General features: G+C 37.5%; 1 protein-coding gene across 1 annotated transcript in view; it reads right to left on the minus strand.

The window, feature by feature from the left end:
* PIEZO2 (piezo type mechanosensitive ion channel component 2) overlaps positions 1-16,678 on the minus strand; it is a 457,095-nt gene that overhangs the window by 373,916 nt on the left and 66,501 nt on the right. The window contains exon 3 of the mRNA XM_081077986.1: positions 1,894-1,989. Coding sequence (XP_080934112.1) covers positions 1,894-1,989 — 96 coding nt within the window. The remainder of the gene's footprint in view (positions 1-1,893; positions 1,990-16,678) is intronic.

Here is a 16,678-nt window from a genome sequence, read left to right on the forward strand (position 1 = left end):
GACCACTGTACATGTGTTAAACCATTGGCACGGACAAAATGGTAGCATTCATGAATCAATATTGGTGGGGAGATATTAACAAGGCTGCAAAAAGTGGCTACCTTAGATGTCCCACCTGTCCAAAGTACAATCCAGGGAAGCCTATTCATACTGTCCCTGGACATTTTAAGTTGCTAAACGGACAATTTGAGGTTGGGCAAAAAAATTTATACAGCTTCCTCATCTCATAGGTACAAATATGTTTTAGTCATGGTATGTGTGCTTCACTGGACTGAAGCTTTCCCTTATAGACAAGCTAATGCCTCTATAGTGGCTACAGTCCTGTTAGAGATGATTATTCCTACTTGGGGAATGCCTGTCAAATTCCACAATGATAGGGGAACCCATTTCACTGGTCAGGTGCTACAAGTCTGTACTATTTGGCCAGTTCTGCAACATTTTCACTGTGCTTATCATCCTGTCTTCAGGTCTGGTTGAATGTACTAATCACATTATTAAGATTTAATTGGCAAAATTTGAAGAAACTCTTCAAATACTTTGGCCAAAAGCATTGCCGTTAGTCCTTTCAAATCTCAGGTCTACCTACCCCTTTTGGGACACATAAGCTTTCACCTTTTAAGATAATTACAGGACGCCCCATGCATTTGGCTCCTGCTTCTTTTGATCCACAGTTGGTAAAAGGAGAAATGCTTCAATATTGTAATGGCTTAATTGCTTCTATTGAAAATAATCATGCTTTAGTAGAACAATCATTTCACAGTGCACTCCAGGGAAATGAAAAACTCAAAATCCACAGTCTACAACCTGGAGATTTTATTTACTGGAAAAGACACCTCAAAAAGAATTCCTTCCAGCCTCGTCGAAAGGGCCATATCAGGTATTGACTAACCCCTGTGCTGCTAAACTCCAGAGAGTAGACTCTTGGATACACATGTCACACCTAAAGAATGCACCAAACCATGACTAGAAGTGCACCCAGTCTAATGACCTAAAACAAAAGCTGTCAAAAATTAAAGCAGATGACCTCTGAAGGAAACAAATGATCAAAACAACTGCATCAGGCCTGTATAACTGATTTCTCACTATTGATTTTTATGTCATGTTCCTCTTTTCTTTGGAAGGAACATGCCATTGGTAGCATTTCTTAAGCTATTGTGAAAGGGGGGGGAATTTTTCTGGTTGTTGAATCTGTCATCAAGAATTTTGATCTATCTAAAATAATAATGGCCTTTGTTTCATTATCTACAGGTTTGCACTGGTTTAAATTCATCATGTAGACTAGGTTGTTATGTTGTTCTAATCCTGTTTAGGATGCTTCTTGTTATTAAGCTCTGCACCTGTTGCCTGTTAATCCTGGACACGAGCTGTTCCTGATCCATGCACTTTCACTCTGATGTGAGAGATGACACCAAGAAGAGAGCCTTCCTGACATAGAGGGACAAAAAGGCTGAAGTCAGAAGACTTTAACTGTTGATCAGCAATGCTTTCAGAGAAAGATCTCAATCAAAGGGGGGAAATGACAAAGATGAACTGAGATGACCAAGTCGAACTCTACGTTCCTAACTTCCCTCTCATAAAACTACGGTTCTAACTTCTTGTCTCTCTGCCTTAAATACCCTCCATCTTAGCACACAAGCCAGAATGTGCATGTGGCTTGTCGAGTCTGCATGTGCTGGTGCTGGGTTGCAGCCTTTTCTCCTTTTTCTCTTTCTTTTTTCCCCCAAATAAATCCTTTTTGGTGACAGAATACCTAGTTGATATTATTGTTCACTCAACAGTCCCCACTGGACCAGTATGCTGCCCAGATAGCATCTGTCCCATCAGATAAAAACGAACCCAGGGAGATCAGTAAATGCATTCAGACTGTGACACAGGACAGTAACTGTCTCTTACCTTGCATCGTTGCTCTTGTTGGTTCTGAGAACAGAGGGATGAGCAAGAGGTAGATGAGGTAGACGAAGGAGAGTCCATTGTACCGGAATGCACACGCTGTGGGTGGGAAGAGAGAAGAAAAGGAAAATGTGTTAATAAGCAGGCTGAGAGACTACATGTGGCTATAGAATGCCAGCATCAGGTATCACCGAATCAAGCTAACTGGATACGTCAATTAGGAAGTAAAAGTTGAGCATTTACTCAACACTATGTTGAACATGAGAAGAAATTGAGTATTAAGATGCATGGTCCCTGCTCTTAAAATCTAACCAAAAAGGCAACACCAATCTATTTGAATGAAGGCAGGCCATAAATAAGTCAAAGATTAAGTAGACAAATTAAAATTGCTACAGAAGTGCTGAGGGCAATGGGATTAGTAGTGAGTGTTTGAGATCTCAGGTAAGGCTGTCAATGGAAGACAAAGAAAAGAGAAGATAAATATTTGTTAAATGCTCTATGGCAGGGCTTTATACAAATTATCTAATTTAATCCTCATTTTATAATTAAGGACACTCATGCCCAGAGAAACTCAGTCACACACCTGAATTCTCCCAGCTGGGAATGACTGAGAATTCAATTCCTATCTGTCAGGTTCCCAGCCTACACCCGTTCCTGTAGATTACTCATCTTAAAGGTAACACAGAACTCCAGTGAATGCCTTCCCTCTCCAAGTTATCATTTCCTCATCTGTAAAATGGGTATAATAATTCTCTCACTCATAGATTTATTGTGAAGAATACATGTAGTATTTTTTAAACACTTGGCTCAGGGTCTTTGAGGGCTCAAAAGCCCTCAAAAATATGAGCAATTGTCATAAGCATCTTCATTATAGACAGGGAGAAGAAAGTGCAGCATTTTTGTATAAAAAGGAAATGAGCACATTATAGCAATTTTAAAAATTTATTGGATGAAAGAAGACAGGCTAAAGATGAGAAGAAGTATGTATGAGTTTGTGGAATGAAGAGATCGGTTTAAAGGATTTGACCCGATGGGGAGATGTTGAAACAAAAGTTAGGATAAAAGTGGAGGGCACGGGAATATGGAGTTGGCATGTTAGAAAATAACTAATCACTGATAATTTGGAGAAAATTATCAGGAGAAAACATTTCAGAAAGATTAATATGGCAATTGCACATGAGCTGGATTGGTGGAAAGCAAAAAATGTTATGGTAATTGGAGTATAAATGAGTACTAGAGGCTGTGTAGTAATGATGGTAATTGAAAAAAAAACACAGCAGATGGAATAAAAAAAAATTTTGTAAAATAAACATGGAGAAGTGTGAAGAGAAATTATACAAAAGTGACTCGAAGGCTTATAAGCCAGGTAGTGATAAAGATTACTGCCGTGGAGAAAAACAAGACATTTAAGAAGAAAGTAAAAAGTTTACCTTTAGACATATTTATGGATTCAAATCATGTACTTAGATCTGATGAAAATAGTAATAATGTGAACAGTTCACAGCTTAGTGACTCTGGAGGGAAATGGAGAGAAGTCCTGAGCAGAGAGAGGTGTTAATTGAAATGACAAGAAGGAATAAACTCTCCAAAGGCAAGAGCAATGAGAAGTACAAAAGACGGAGGCATTTGCCATGGGTACTGCCTACAAATGGGGCAAGGGTGGAAAGAAAAACAGACAGGTATGAAAGAAAAAAAGCAGCAGAAGATTTCAGACAGATATGAGAAAAAACAGAGAAGTCCATTTTCAGAAGAAGAAAAGTTTTCACAAAAGAAGTTCACCACAATAGAGAGGAAAATTTGTCATTTGACCATCAGTAAGGATGTCCACAAAGGCCTCTAAAGAAAGCTTCAGCCCAGAGGAAGGACGGGATCGACGTAGGGAAATACAAGGGAAGCACTATCATAACCAGAAAGTAAGAAACGTGAAAGCAAGAAGCGTGCCCAGAGGGGCAAGGCCTTGGGGTGCTCCTGGTCACAGAATGTGGAGAGTCGTGGACCACAGGACAGTCCAGTGTGGGAAGCACATCGGGATTAAGAGACGAGGTACCCAGACCCAGATCGGAAGACCAGATCAAGGAGTGCTAATCCCAAGGCAGAGTTTAAACAATAGGAGCTTGGCACACACAAGCCCAGGGCCCCCTGCTTCTGATGGCTTGCTCTAGAAGCTGGCTGTGAAAGTGGCAAAAGAAAGGAAAGTGAGAGATGGTGTGGTAGGGCAGGAAAAAACCAACAACAAGAGCTTTTACATCCCAAAGTAGTCATGCACATATTTGTAGCTTTTTATACCATTATTGACATTCCTAACCTCTTTATGAAAGATCTAAAGCAAGAATAAATGTTCACACTATTGATTGGACTGACAGGAAAATACATGAATGAGACAATATAAAAAACAAGAACACATGCTTGAGTTGTCTTTCTAGTTTTTCCTTCTGCTTCTTATTTCTCATCCAGAGATGAAGTTCCTTAAAAACAATAACCAAAGACATTTGGTTATTTACTCAGTCAACAAATATTTATTAAGCACATACTATGTACTGGGACTGACAAAGATCGTTTCCTGTCCCTGGGAGCTTACATTTTGGTGGGCAGACATATGATGAACAATAAACACAACAAAAGGCCAATTACAGGTATGTAGGAAGATAAATGCTATGTAAACAAGAAGTCCACAGGAAAAGAGGAACCAAATGTACTGGGGTGGGGAAATCCAGCTGCACCATTCATTAGGAGCACTGAAAGTAGACCTCACTGAGAAGGTGAGATTTGAGGCAAGAGGTAAGATAGATGAGCAACCAAGCCACCTCCTGGGCGAGCACGCCAGGTGGAGCCGCTGGTCAAGCTGAGGCCCTAGAGCAGAAGCAGGCCTGGCCTGCCTGACTTGCCCAAAACATCCTGTGGGGAGCCCAGTTTTCAGCTGAGTCCTGGATGGGGCCAGATTGTGTGGGTCTTGCAAGGGATCAGAGGATGGTCGTTTTCACTTTGAGGTGTCAATTAAGTAATGGATCTTACTCTCGCTTCAAGGTCACAGACCTGACTCCTGCCTATGCTTGCAGTTTCATTTCCACCAATGCACCTCCTGCTCTCTGTGCTGCTGCCCTAAACAGCCAGCATCTTCCATCCACTTTCCTGCTTCCCACCTCTAGACCTTGCAGGCACCATTCCCTCCCTCCAACTACAACACCTTCTTGTTCTTTCTCCATCAAGCATATTCCCACACAGCTCACATTTTTTCTCTTATGGGATGTTCTCCATGTCTACTACCTCCCCCAGACAGAAGCACATTTCCCTCCTTGGTGCCTCTTCCAGAGCACTTCTCATTTGGTGTCACATGCATCTGTTTATATGTCTGTGACCATGTCTGTTATGTCCAGTTCCCAGGAGATGTTCACACTCATGAAAGGAATAAACAGTGAATAAACATATAAATGAAAATGGAATGAAAAAGACGTGAGGGCATCTAAAAAGGAAATCACGGTATCAAGGCGCACGCAGCATTCTCGGTAGCACAAAAACATCACCATTGACATTGGCCAAAATAAACATTTAATTAACTGGAATGTTTCTTTGTTTTTAGCCTTAGGGTGGTTTATTAAATGTTAGTGTGTATTTTGCAGCAAAATAACCTAATTTTGTGTATCTCTGGGTAAAGAGAAAAATAGAACTCACTTGGATGATTGCATCCCTTGAAATAGCATAGTGCATTTATCTGCTGCTGATTTATATCAGTAATGGTTTACACCAATGTGCTTACTGTATGCCAAGCGCTGATCTGTGCACTTCACATATATTAACTCAAACAATTACTATCGTCCCTTTACAGATATTATTTTATTCTCTTTTTATACATGGAAAAGCAGACACAAGGAGGAAGTACAGCCAAGTAGACGGCTGAGGTTTGAGCCTGGGGGGTCTGGTTCCTGAGTCCGTTCTGCCACCAGGAAGCTTCCAGGCCTCACCACTGCTCCACATCCTTACCTGTCTCCGTTCTCCCAGTTAACTGTCAAGGGCTCAGTGAGCCAATGCCTTCCTTCCACGGGATGACAAACATTCTGTATGTGTTTTGTGCTTTCCGTTTTATAATTTTTCTCTGTCAGGTTTTGTTTTTGTGTGGTGGAAATGTGTATATGGAGGAAATTTCCAGTGATTAACTTTGGAGGAGAGAGACAGGAGCCTACTCTTGGTTTCTCACATCCCAACCTTTAGTTACCATTATTTACAGCAAAGCCCAGAACCTTAAGAATAATGATCTATGGTGGCGGGCAACCTCTAAATGGTCCCAGTAATCATCTCCTAGTTGCAACACTGTGAGTAATCCCCGGCTCCTGAATGTGGACTGGAACTGGTGACTCACTTCCAGTGAGCAAGGACAGTAGAAGTATTGGGATACCAGCTGGTGGCTCTGTCCTGGGCACCACCCCCAGCCTCTTCCCTTGCTCACAGTGAGGGAAGACAGCTGCCAGGTTGAGGCTCACATAGCAAGAAACAGGTCTCTAGCCAGTAGCCAGCCCTCTCCAGCCAGAAGCCATGTGAGCTAGCTTGGAAACAGGTCCTCAAAAGACTGTACCCTGGGAGGGAGCCTGAGCCATTTCTGACTCCCAGATAGTGTTTGTTGCTTTCAGCTGCAAAATGTTTAGATAATTTGTATGCAGCAATAGATGACTAATACCCAACTTAAAAAATAAATTAAGCCCCTTCTGAAAATCCAACTTCATTCATATTTGTCTGAAATTATCCCATTTGACAACAATGGCCAAATTGCTGAATTCTCTGCCTTACTTTATATGTGTGAAGTTGCTGCCCAGAAATTACCCAAGCTTCTAGGGACTTTGAATGGCATATCTAAGTGAGTTACCCTCATCTAGGACAAAGCATGCCTTTGCACTTGTGGATAAGACACATTTGAGTGAGAAAAGCCTTAAAAGGCAAAAGCAACTGCTCCTTCATCAAGCTTGCCGTTTTCTTTGTTCAGGACCTGGAGAGACTTCTTGCATATTCATTACTCTTCGTAATGAACTATTATATTCTGGCTACACACCATTTTCAAATATCCCACACCTCTCATTGACAGTCAAGTACTGGGATCTCTGTCCTCTGCCTCAAGAATTTTACTGTTGAAGTATAACATTTTAAAATGCAGATCAAAGGAAAAAGATTATTTTCTTTACCTACAAATACACTAGTTTCCACTATTCCTACCTGATACAACCATCCAAAATTATATTTCCCCAAAAGGATGACAACAGCTGATAGTAATTTCCCAAACGAAAGACCTAGCCAGGCTTAGAGAGCTCACAATTACAAACTGAGATAATAGGTCAACACTGAAGTCTTTTATAAACATCAAAGCTTCCATTTGAATTGTAAACAATGGGGCTTATCATATTAATGAATTTCATTTTCTAAAGGTAAAAGTTGGCACACAATTTTGGAGAAACTCTCCAAGTAGGAAAAAGGTAGATTTGACTTTGACAACTTAAAGTTCATCAATATAGAACAGGGAAAAAAATCTCTTGCAAATATAAAATTGATAGGATGGCCACATAACATTTATAAAAAAGATTTGTGTTGCAATACACATAATAATTTTTCTATTACTACAATATGATCATGAAGAGGTTTATGCACACTTTAATTTACCCTTCCATAATAATTGAAGGGAATAATTTTAGATTATGTAATTAAAGGTAAGTGCTCTCAGAGCTGAATTTTCAGCAAAATGTGACCTCCTACTTCCTTCGAATGCTTTAGCAAGACCAGACAACATCTCACTATTAATGGCTTGAGAGACAATGTCTTAAATGTTTAGAACCTCCGTTTCAACTAAGTACATTCTAAATGATCTTTATTGCCTCAGGGAGCTTTGTTTATTTTAACAGTTGCCAGAGCAGTAGATACATATTATTCACAATAAGCAAGTGACAAAGTAGTACTGTCAATTTACTGATTCTAGAAATTTTTTTGTTTGCTTATGATTTTAATGGTTTTCCTTTTGTACTCTGAAACAATCGATTGCTTTTAAAAGAGTATCCTCTCAAAATTCTGATTATTTTATTTTAGAAGAACCACCACCAATACAGCAGCTGCAAAGTATTTACAATGAAACAGGAAGACAATTAAACAATTAGTTGTTTTTTTTCTTCCTAAAGGAAGCAAAACTATCAAGAAAAAAAAAATAAGAGGCAGGTAAAAGAGGCTTTATGTCACCAGATTCATTATCTATTTGTGTAGTACTCTTTCCCCATTATACGCTCCTGTGTTTTATATCCAGTTAAATGTATAAATGCCTCAAGTAGTGATGCTTTAGAGCGGCTGCAGTCAAGACAAGAGCATTTTTTTCCCTTTTCTTTTATCTCTGAATTCCAAGTCCCCTGGAGGTCTTGTACCCCCTGCTTCCTTCGGAAAGTCACAAAAATTATTTCTTCATGAAAGATGATACCAGCAAGTCTTTCCCACTATCACTCAGAAGCATAAGACACAAGTACAAGTGTACCCACTGATTCTTATCATGTGATATCTGCATCATGTTCTTCATGAGTATCCTAAAAATGTTCGTATATTGGTGACAAAAAAGGCTAGTAGAAATACTATTCAAATAAGAACACATTATGCTTTCATATTTTGAGATAGTCCCCTATATTTCAACATTACATTTTTATGTAGAAATGCATGAAAGCTGACTTTGTTCCAGGAAGTTTGTTGGGAAGTATGTTGCACATTAATTTCAGAAAAGAAGTTGGTTAAATGAATGTAATTTTATAGTAAAGCCTCAAGGAAAACAAGACTTTTACAGGGTAATAGATTACAAGAACTTGGAATCAAATTGTATTAGCAGAAAATTATAACCACTGCTCAGTTCACTAAAAATTTTAAGGCAATCTAAGGAAAACTCAGATGAAAACATCTTATTTGTAAAAGATAAAAGCCTTTGATTTGAGTTTTCTACTTTTTCCAAACAAGCCAGGATACTACTATCTGTAAAATATGAGTTGAACCAGATGACCGCTAAAATCTTAGTTTTATATTTTTTTGCCAAGTGAGTTAAAAATCTGTTGCCTTTTTAATTATTATAAAAAGGTAGGATTCTGTTTACTATTTTTTAATTAATTTAATATATATCAAATCAATATTAGGAACAGTATTAGAAGTTTAACTGAGTTTTCTAAAGTCATTTTGATTCATCGTAGTTTGCATAAAATAAATTTTAAAGAAAGAATCTTTCTTTCAAACTCTTAATATTTTATTCATCATTTTACAAGTTTATCCATAAGAAGTTGTATTTTTAACTAATTTTTTAATTTAAGTATAGCCGGTATACAATATTATTTTGGTTATATTAGTTTCAGATGTACAGTATAGTAATTCTACATTTTTATACCTTGCAATGAGATCACTCCATTAATTATAGTAATCATCAGTCACTGTGCAAACTTATCACAATATTATTGACTGTATTCTCCTTTCCCTTTTCATCTGTCCCCTCCTTTCTATTAAACATCCCTTTGGTCTCTGTTTCTATGACTCTGTTTTTATTTTGTTTGTTCATTTGTTTTGTTTGTTTGTTTGTTTTTGTTTTAGATTCCACATATAAGTGAAACTGTATGGTATTTGTCTTTCTCAGTCTGACTTATTTCACTTAGCATAATCCCCTCTAGATCCATCCATGTTGTCGCAAATGGCAAGATTTCATTCTTTTTTTATTGCTATGTAAAATTCCATTGCATATACTATATATACCACATCTTCTTTATTGATTCATCTACCCATGGACACTTAGGTTGTTTCTGTATCTTGGCTATTATAAATAATACTGCAATGAACATAGGGGTGAATGTATATTTTCAAATTAGTGTTCTCATTTTCTTTGGCTAAATACCCAGAGGTGGAATTTCTGGCTAATGTAGCATATCTATTTTTAGGGGTTTTTGATGTTTTTGTGTTTGTTTTTTGTGTTTTTTGAGGAATCTCACTACTGTTTTTCATAGGGGCTGCACCAGTTTGCAATCCTACCAACAGTACATAAAAGTTTCCTTTTCTCCACATCCTCTCCAACACATATTATTTGTTGACTTTTTGACAATAGCCATTCTGACTGGATTGAGGTGGTATCTCATTTTGAAAGGGGGGGAGGCAAAAAGTAAATAAACAGATGTTATCAAACTAAAAAGCTTCTGCACAGAGAAGGAAACCTTCAACAAAACAAAAAGACAACCTACTGAATGGGAGAATATATTCACAATTGATATATCCAATAGGGTTGATATCTAAAACATGTAAGAAACTCATACAACTCAATAACAAAAAAAAATAAATTATCCAATGAAAAACAGGCAGAGGATATGCAAAGACATTTCTCCAAAGAGGATAAACAGATAGCCAACACATACGAAAAGATACTCAATATCACTAATCATCAGGGATATGCACATCAGAAAGCTGTATTTAATATGCAAATCCTTAAGCTCACAGTTGATCATGCTCATGTTACATAACTGTCCTCCATCTGAGAAAAGAATGACATGGATTTTCTCGTGATTGCAAATGAGGAAATAAAGCTTTTATGTTAATAGATGATTACTTAAGCCATCTGAAAAATTATATTAGAAATCAGATCTATTTCATTAAGAGTATGAAGAGTACTGCATTTAAATCCACAGTTCCTAAGCTTACCCAAAATAAAAACCTACTCTCTTACCATTGTGATAAAATTAGGGTGGGTAAGTAAATGCTGAGAAAAGGTCAAACATTAAAATTGTTTATTCGCCCTCCCAGTTTAGTAGCTTTTTTTATCTACTGCTGAACAAAAGAGTTAGTATTTATAACCTGGGAGATTGAAAGTTAAGTCCTCACTAGTTTGCTTAGTAGGTTTGTGTCATTGCATTTACTGACTTAAAATCACTCATCATCCTTCATATATACATTTATTCTCATGTGAGGAAGGTAGTTTTTAACTTACATAGTCTTAATTCACTTTTATGTAATTCAACAGTTTACAAAACTATGGTTCACTATACCTCTCTAGTAGTCTATCAATAATTAGCAGAAAGTGGATCATCATTTAGATTTCTTAATTACAATTAACCTTAATATATAAAAATCTATTAATCTTTAAGAATTTAAAACTTATTTTCCTCAGTAAAAACATTATTTTTAAAGTAAGAGAGCTGATTTTCACTCACATTTAATTTTATATTGACTTTTTTATTCCATTTTTGCTTTTTAATTAACTCTGTATTTATTAACACTGTCTTTTAAATTAACGCTACTTTTCTGTAATTTGCCCAAAGGTTAACTTATCTGCCTAATAAATATAAATTCCACTCTACTACAAATTCACTGTAGTTTGAATTTTTTTCATTATCAGTCCTCTGAAAAACCTAAGAGAAGTGCTTAAGACCCAAATAATAAAGCAAATTTCCGTACTGGACTCCTGCTTACTTACGACTTGTTAATGCCACAACCTGTTTCATGAGTTTGCTTTTATAGACACATCAAGATGCCAGAATTGAAAAGTTACCCTGACATCTATGTTAGTATCGCTAAACTATTAGGTTAAACCATTGAACTTGATGGTTCCATATGCCAAAAATAGTTAAATATTAACAAGTTTATGTGGTTCAATCTGAAATACATTTGGACTGATTTACTGGACTGGGTTACACAGGCAGAATAAATGTCATTTTCATTTTCAGAAATAAGAGAAATCAGCTTCAATGTCAGTCTATGCCCTGACATTCAAGTGCCTCCCATATGCTCAGCCCTAAGCAATTTGAGACAGCTATGGGTAAAGGGAGAATGGAAAGGTCAGGAATATATGTGTGTACAAGTATGTATGTACATACGAAGGCTTTATACAAGCAGCAGTGATTTTTTAACAGCAGGATTAATTTACTGCCTGACACAGTTTCCTTCTTTTAAGAACTTAGTAAAATGAGGAGCTTTTTTGTAGGCTTTGCTGTAGGCTTTAAAATATTCTGTATTATTCTTGGCAGCATTCTCCCTCGCTAATGTGTGCATTAGCATGAAAAGAAATCAATTCAGCTAACTTTAATGAAGTCATACTTCTTCCATCTCCAGCACATGATGCTGCCCAACATTATATTTTGTTTGACAACTAATATAGCTGAAAACTGATTTAAAATGGCTGTTTTTATCTTGTTAATTTACTTTGACATCCTGCTTGCTTCTTCCTGAGAACATACTCATCCCTGACATACATGGAGCTATTCCTATTGCCTTCAAATATTTCTGTTGCTAAAGAAGTAGACACACCTCCTATGGCATGAATTCAGCCTTTGACTATGTTTGGGGTTTAGGCTTAAGATAGGACACTAATGAGTAACAGCCTCTGACCACAGTGTGAAACCCTTGCTCCCAGAACAACATCCCAAATAGCAATGAATTGGACTTATGCCTCAAAATTAGCCTCTTCCACCAGATCTCTCTGTTCAGTCTCTAAGTACTCAGCCTTTGACTTTGCATTTAGTCTTTTCTTCATCACTTTGAATGTTAATCACTCACAAGTGATTACTGAAAATGGAGTAGGGTACAAAAGAATCCTGGAGGTGAAAAACAAAAGAGACATTTAGGCTCGCCCATCCAACCTCATTCCAATCCCTGGGCTGCTCAACCTTCAGCTCTCTGTTTTACTGCCCTTATTTTCAATATGCCACATTCTCCTGCATCAGAAAATTAAGGTAGTTTAAAAATTGCTGGAGGGATGCTCTATTGGGAGAATTAGAGTAACTATTCCAGTAACGTGTTTAAGCTTGTTATAGGTGTTTTCATCCGCGCATGTCCTTGATCTGAGAGAGCGTTTGATTTTTGGTCAATAGATACAGACATCTCAGATCTCCTAAATTTCCAGGTATAGGTGATGTTTCACTTTTCCTAACTCATTGTTATGCCCTGTATTTACTAGATTATCCATAATGTGTCAAAACTTTCCCCAAGTCTCTGAAAGTGAGACTTCTGTTATCCTAATCTATCTCCAAAAAATAGTTATGACTTATGAGCCATTATAGTTCATATCAAAATTCTGTAGAAGCTGGGTTACCTCCGCAAATGTCTTTGCTAAGTCACTTGGCAAATTTTCACTGGGGGTCAGGAAGGTTGCAGAACCCTGCCATTCTTGGCCTATCCTGTGAAACACGCAAGCAACAATGCACTTCTTTAAACATAACCTCCCTTCTAGCCAAACCCCATTAGCCATTCCCCAAACATGCTTATCTACAAGTCCTAGGCCCCTTTGGAACAGAGACTCTTTCCTGTTCTCTACTCTATTTCCAGTTTCTATTTCTACACATAGTAAACATTCAGTCAATATTTACTGCCAATCTGTAATACCCCCTGCCCAACAGTGTATTCTACATTCCTAAGCATCCTTCACAACCCAGCTCAATGTGTCTCCTCCCAGAAAATGCCCGCAATAGCCCAATAAAAGTGATCTTTTCTGAATTTAAAAAATATATATACATATTTTTAGCAATAAGGGCATAATTCATTAAGGATTGCCATACCATGGAATTTTGCAACAGTCACAAAGAATGCTTATTGCACATGTGAATGAACATCGAAAGGTGTTTACAATATAATCAGTAAAAATTAGGTTATAAAACTGTATAGAATATGACAGGTCTATAAGATAGATGTCAATAATATGCCCCATTTTCAGGAAACTAAAGCTCAGAAAGGATATGTAACTTGTCCGGGGTCAAGGTGAAACTGAGCTTTAATCCCAGTCAAGCTGACTCTGGGATCTGTACTCTTACACTCCATTCTGCTACTCCTCTTATGCAAACAGAAAACATCTATAAGAATATATCAAATTGTTAACAGTGGTCACTTTTTGGAAGAGGTAGTAAGGAGAGACAAGCGGCTTTTTATGTTAAAATGTTAGTTTCTCGTAATGTGTATGCGTATAATTTATATTTTAAAATAAAATTAAATCTAAGAAAAAGTAATCTCTTCCATTTCTAATATTTTGGCTTTATCATTCTTATGGCTTGACCACATATGACCTTGTAGTATTTCAAGGTGTAAATAGGTTACTTCCTTGATTAGACCATAAGCCCCTTAAGAGTCAGGCTTTGCCATCGTTGTCTCTTTAGGGAACTAGTGTAGTACCTTACACATCATAAATACATGATGACTGTGCAGAAAGAATAAATGAATGAACTTTTATTGCCCTTAAAAACAGAAGGATCAGAGAAAAGTTATCATATCTGACTAGTGGTGTAAATGTTCAATAGCTTTCACCAAATAGATTATTCTGCAATATTCAGTTTGGCTAACATAATAACATGGCTACAACAACAATATTAAAAAGGAATGACATGAAAGTGTCTGTTGGAAAAATAATATTTGGGTAATAATTTCCACTTCAGTATCCAGGAACACACAAGAAACAAGAGAGCCTCTTGAATCATGAACCTTTTCTGTCACAAAGAAGTTAAGCTCCAGGGAGCTTCTCTTGGAAGAAAAGAGTATATGAAGTTAAACTGGAAACCTTAACCATATTTTTCTTACAAATGGACTCAATGCAAATTCTTCTTCACCACAGCTTTCTGGGGGTGGAAAGACATTTATTAACTTTATATATTACAGAAAGAAAATGGAAAAATATGCCATCCAATGTCCATATTCAGCAAACATTGAGTCTCATAGCACGGCTCCTAATTGGCAGCAGCTAGAAGAGGAAATCAAAATGTTAATCCCAACAGAACTGCATTAAGCAAAAAAAGAATTAGCCAGGTGTAATTTTTTATGTTACTAGAAGCTAGATCAATCCCAAGTGCTTAAATAACACATGTAATGAGATGCAAGGACTTCACAGACCTCCCTGAGCCATCTTGGGGTCAATGCTCTGTTAGCAGGACTGAGTTCCCAAGTGGGACAGCACTCACCAGGGCGTGCCTATGAGTGGGGTTCAGATGTCTATCTTGGAGTGGGGCTGGAGATAAATTGCTCTGAGCAGAGGTAGACTTCCACTGGTGTGGAAGTCCTGAGAGCAAAAGGTTTCCGAGAGCACTTTAAATCAAACATAACCTTTAGGTCCTCAGGCATTATTTTTCTTCCTTCAGTTTTCTCCTTCAGTTAAAAATGGGGAGGAACCTGTCAAAATCAAACTTAACTTGGGGTAAATCACACAATGGCCAACAATCAAGTAATATCCCACCAACTTCATCAGTAAAAACTAATGCAGTAAATCCTATTAAAACTTCATACTAACATAATTAGGAGGTCAAGAAAGGGGAAATATAGATCACAAAAATTATCTTTTTTTGAATGGACACCATTGAGGTTGTTTAATATTTTTAAGTTGATTAGTGCTTCGTTGGCACAAATGAATCCTGAAGAGCAAACAATTCTTATTTTTTTCTCAGAAAAACAACTAAGGTTACTGTTTGCTCAGCTATCATCTGGAACCTAGTAGTTTTTGTAGCAAACTACCTAGAAATACAACCTGGAAACTAAAGGAACACAAACTCCAGCCTTCTTCTTCTTCTTCTCTGCTTTCTTTAGAAACACACTCTGGGGCTCCAAAACTCCTCTCCCTACGGCTTCTTCCAGACTGACTACAATAATAGGGGTCATTTCTAAGAACAAAGAGCACATTTGATCCTAGCACTTGTGTTAAACACATACACTAGGATGTATAAATGTCAAAACACACTGGACTGAATCAATCTGAATTTTCCTGTGATTCAAAGATGACACTGTCTGTCACAGAAATTACCTTAGCGACCATTACCTCGTTCATTCTGTAGAATCGCCTCAGGGTTAGCCCAGCAACGTACTCTGTCTGCCAACCCACATAATTCACAGCCTGAAGGTCCATCCCACATCACTTTTTTCCTCCTTTTCATTCCTAACCCACAGCTGGTATAAGGACAGTCTTCTCTCTTAGGCAAGTGTGATTATGTTCATTTTACAGATGAAGACTATAAGGAAGAATGACTTCTTCGTTTTAACTTTATGTCCAGCTAATAAGTCCATGACTTATTATTATGCTTTATCACAAGATGGAAATATTTTTATTTAATTTAGTAGCTAGGACAAGTATTTCTCTTAGAAAGAGAACTATATTTGTTTGGACGTTTTCTGTGATAAATTTTGGGAGAAGAAAGATCTTAAGGTATCCATGTAAGGACACAAATGCTCTGGAAGGAATAATGCTGTCTGGGCTTCAGAAACATCTGGGCTGCACGAGACATCAAGCCACCAGCATATTTCAGTTGCTCAATTCTGATTTTCTAAAAATCAGGTTTGAGATGTAATGGAATGAAACCCTGCTCCCAGCATTATCTTTCAAGAATAGAAATGTGATTACATCCCTCCTTTGTCTTCAATTAATTGTGGGAGAATAACAGTAATAATAATTATGAAATAAAGAGGAAATAAAGAGAGAAACTGAGCATGGGGGTGAAGACACTCAGATGTTTAAGTCCTTGAGAATATGGCAGAGCCTCTTCCTGGGACGTGGAGAACTCAGAAAGGTTTGGTTAAAGTACCTGAACGTGCTGTACTTCACATCCAACTTCACCTGAGGCAGAACCAAAGTCGGACACAGATGTAGGAAGCCCCAAAGCAGGAAGAGTTAGGGAATTTGCAGAAATCATCATTACAATGCTCTGGGCTCTCAAAGGCTGTGCAACTGGGGATTACAGGACAGGAAAGCCTCATATAACAGCCTTTGTATATGTGTTTGATACCAAAACAACCAGTCTTTATAGTCTATTTTGATTAATGAAGGTAAAAGGGATCAAATATATGGTGACGGAAGGAG

Source organism: Rhinolophus hipposideros (assembly GCF_964194185.1).
Source record: "Rhinolophus hipposideros genome assembly, chromosome: 17".
NCBI classification, from domain to species: Eukaryota; Metazoa; Chordata; class Mammalia; order Chiroptera; family Rhinolophidae; genus Rhinolophus; species Rhinolophus hipposideros.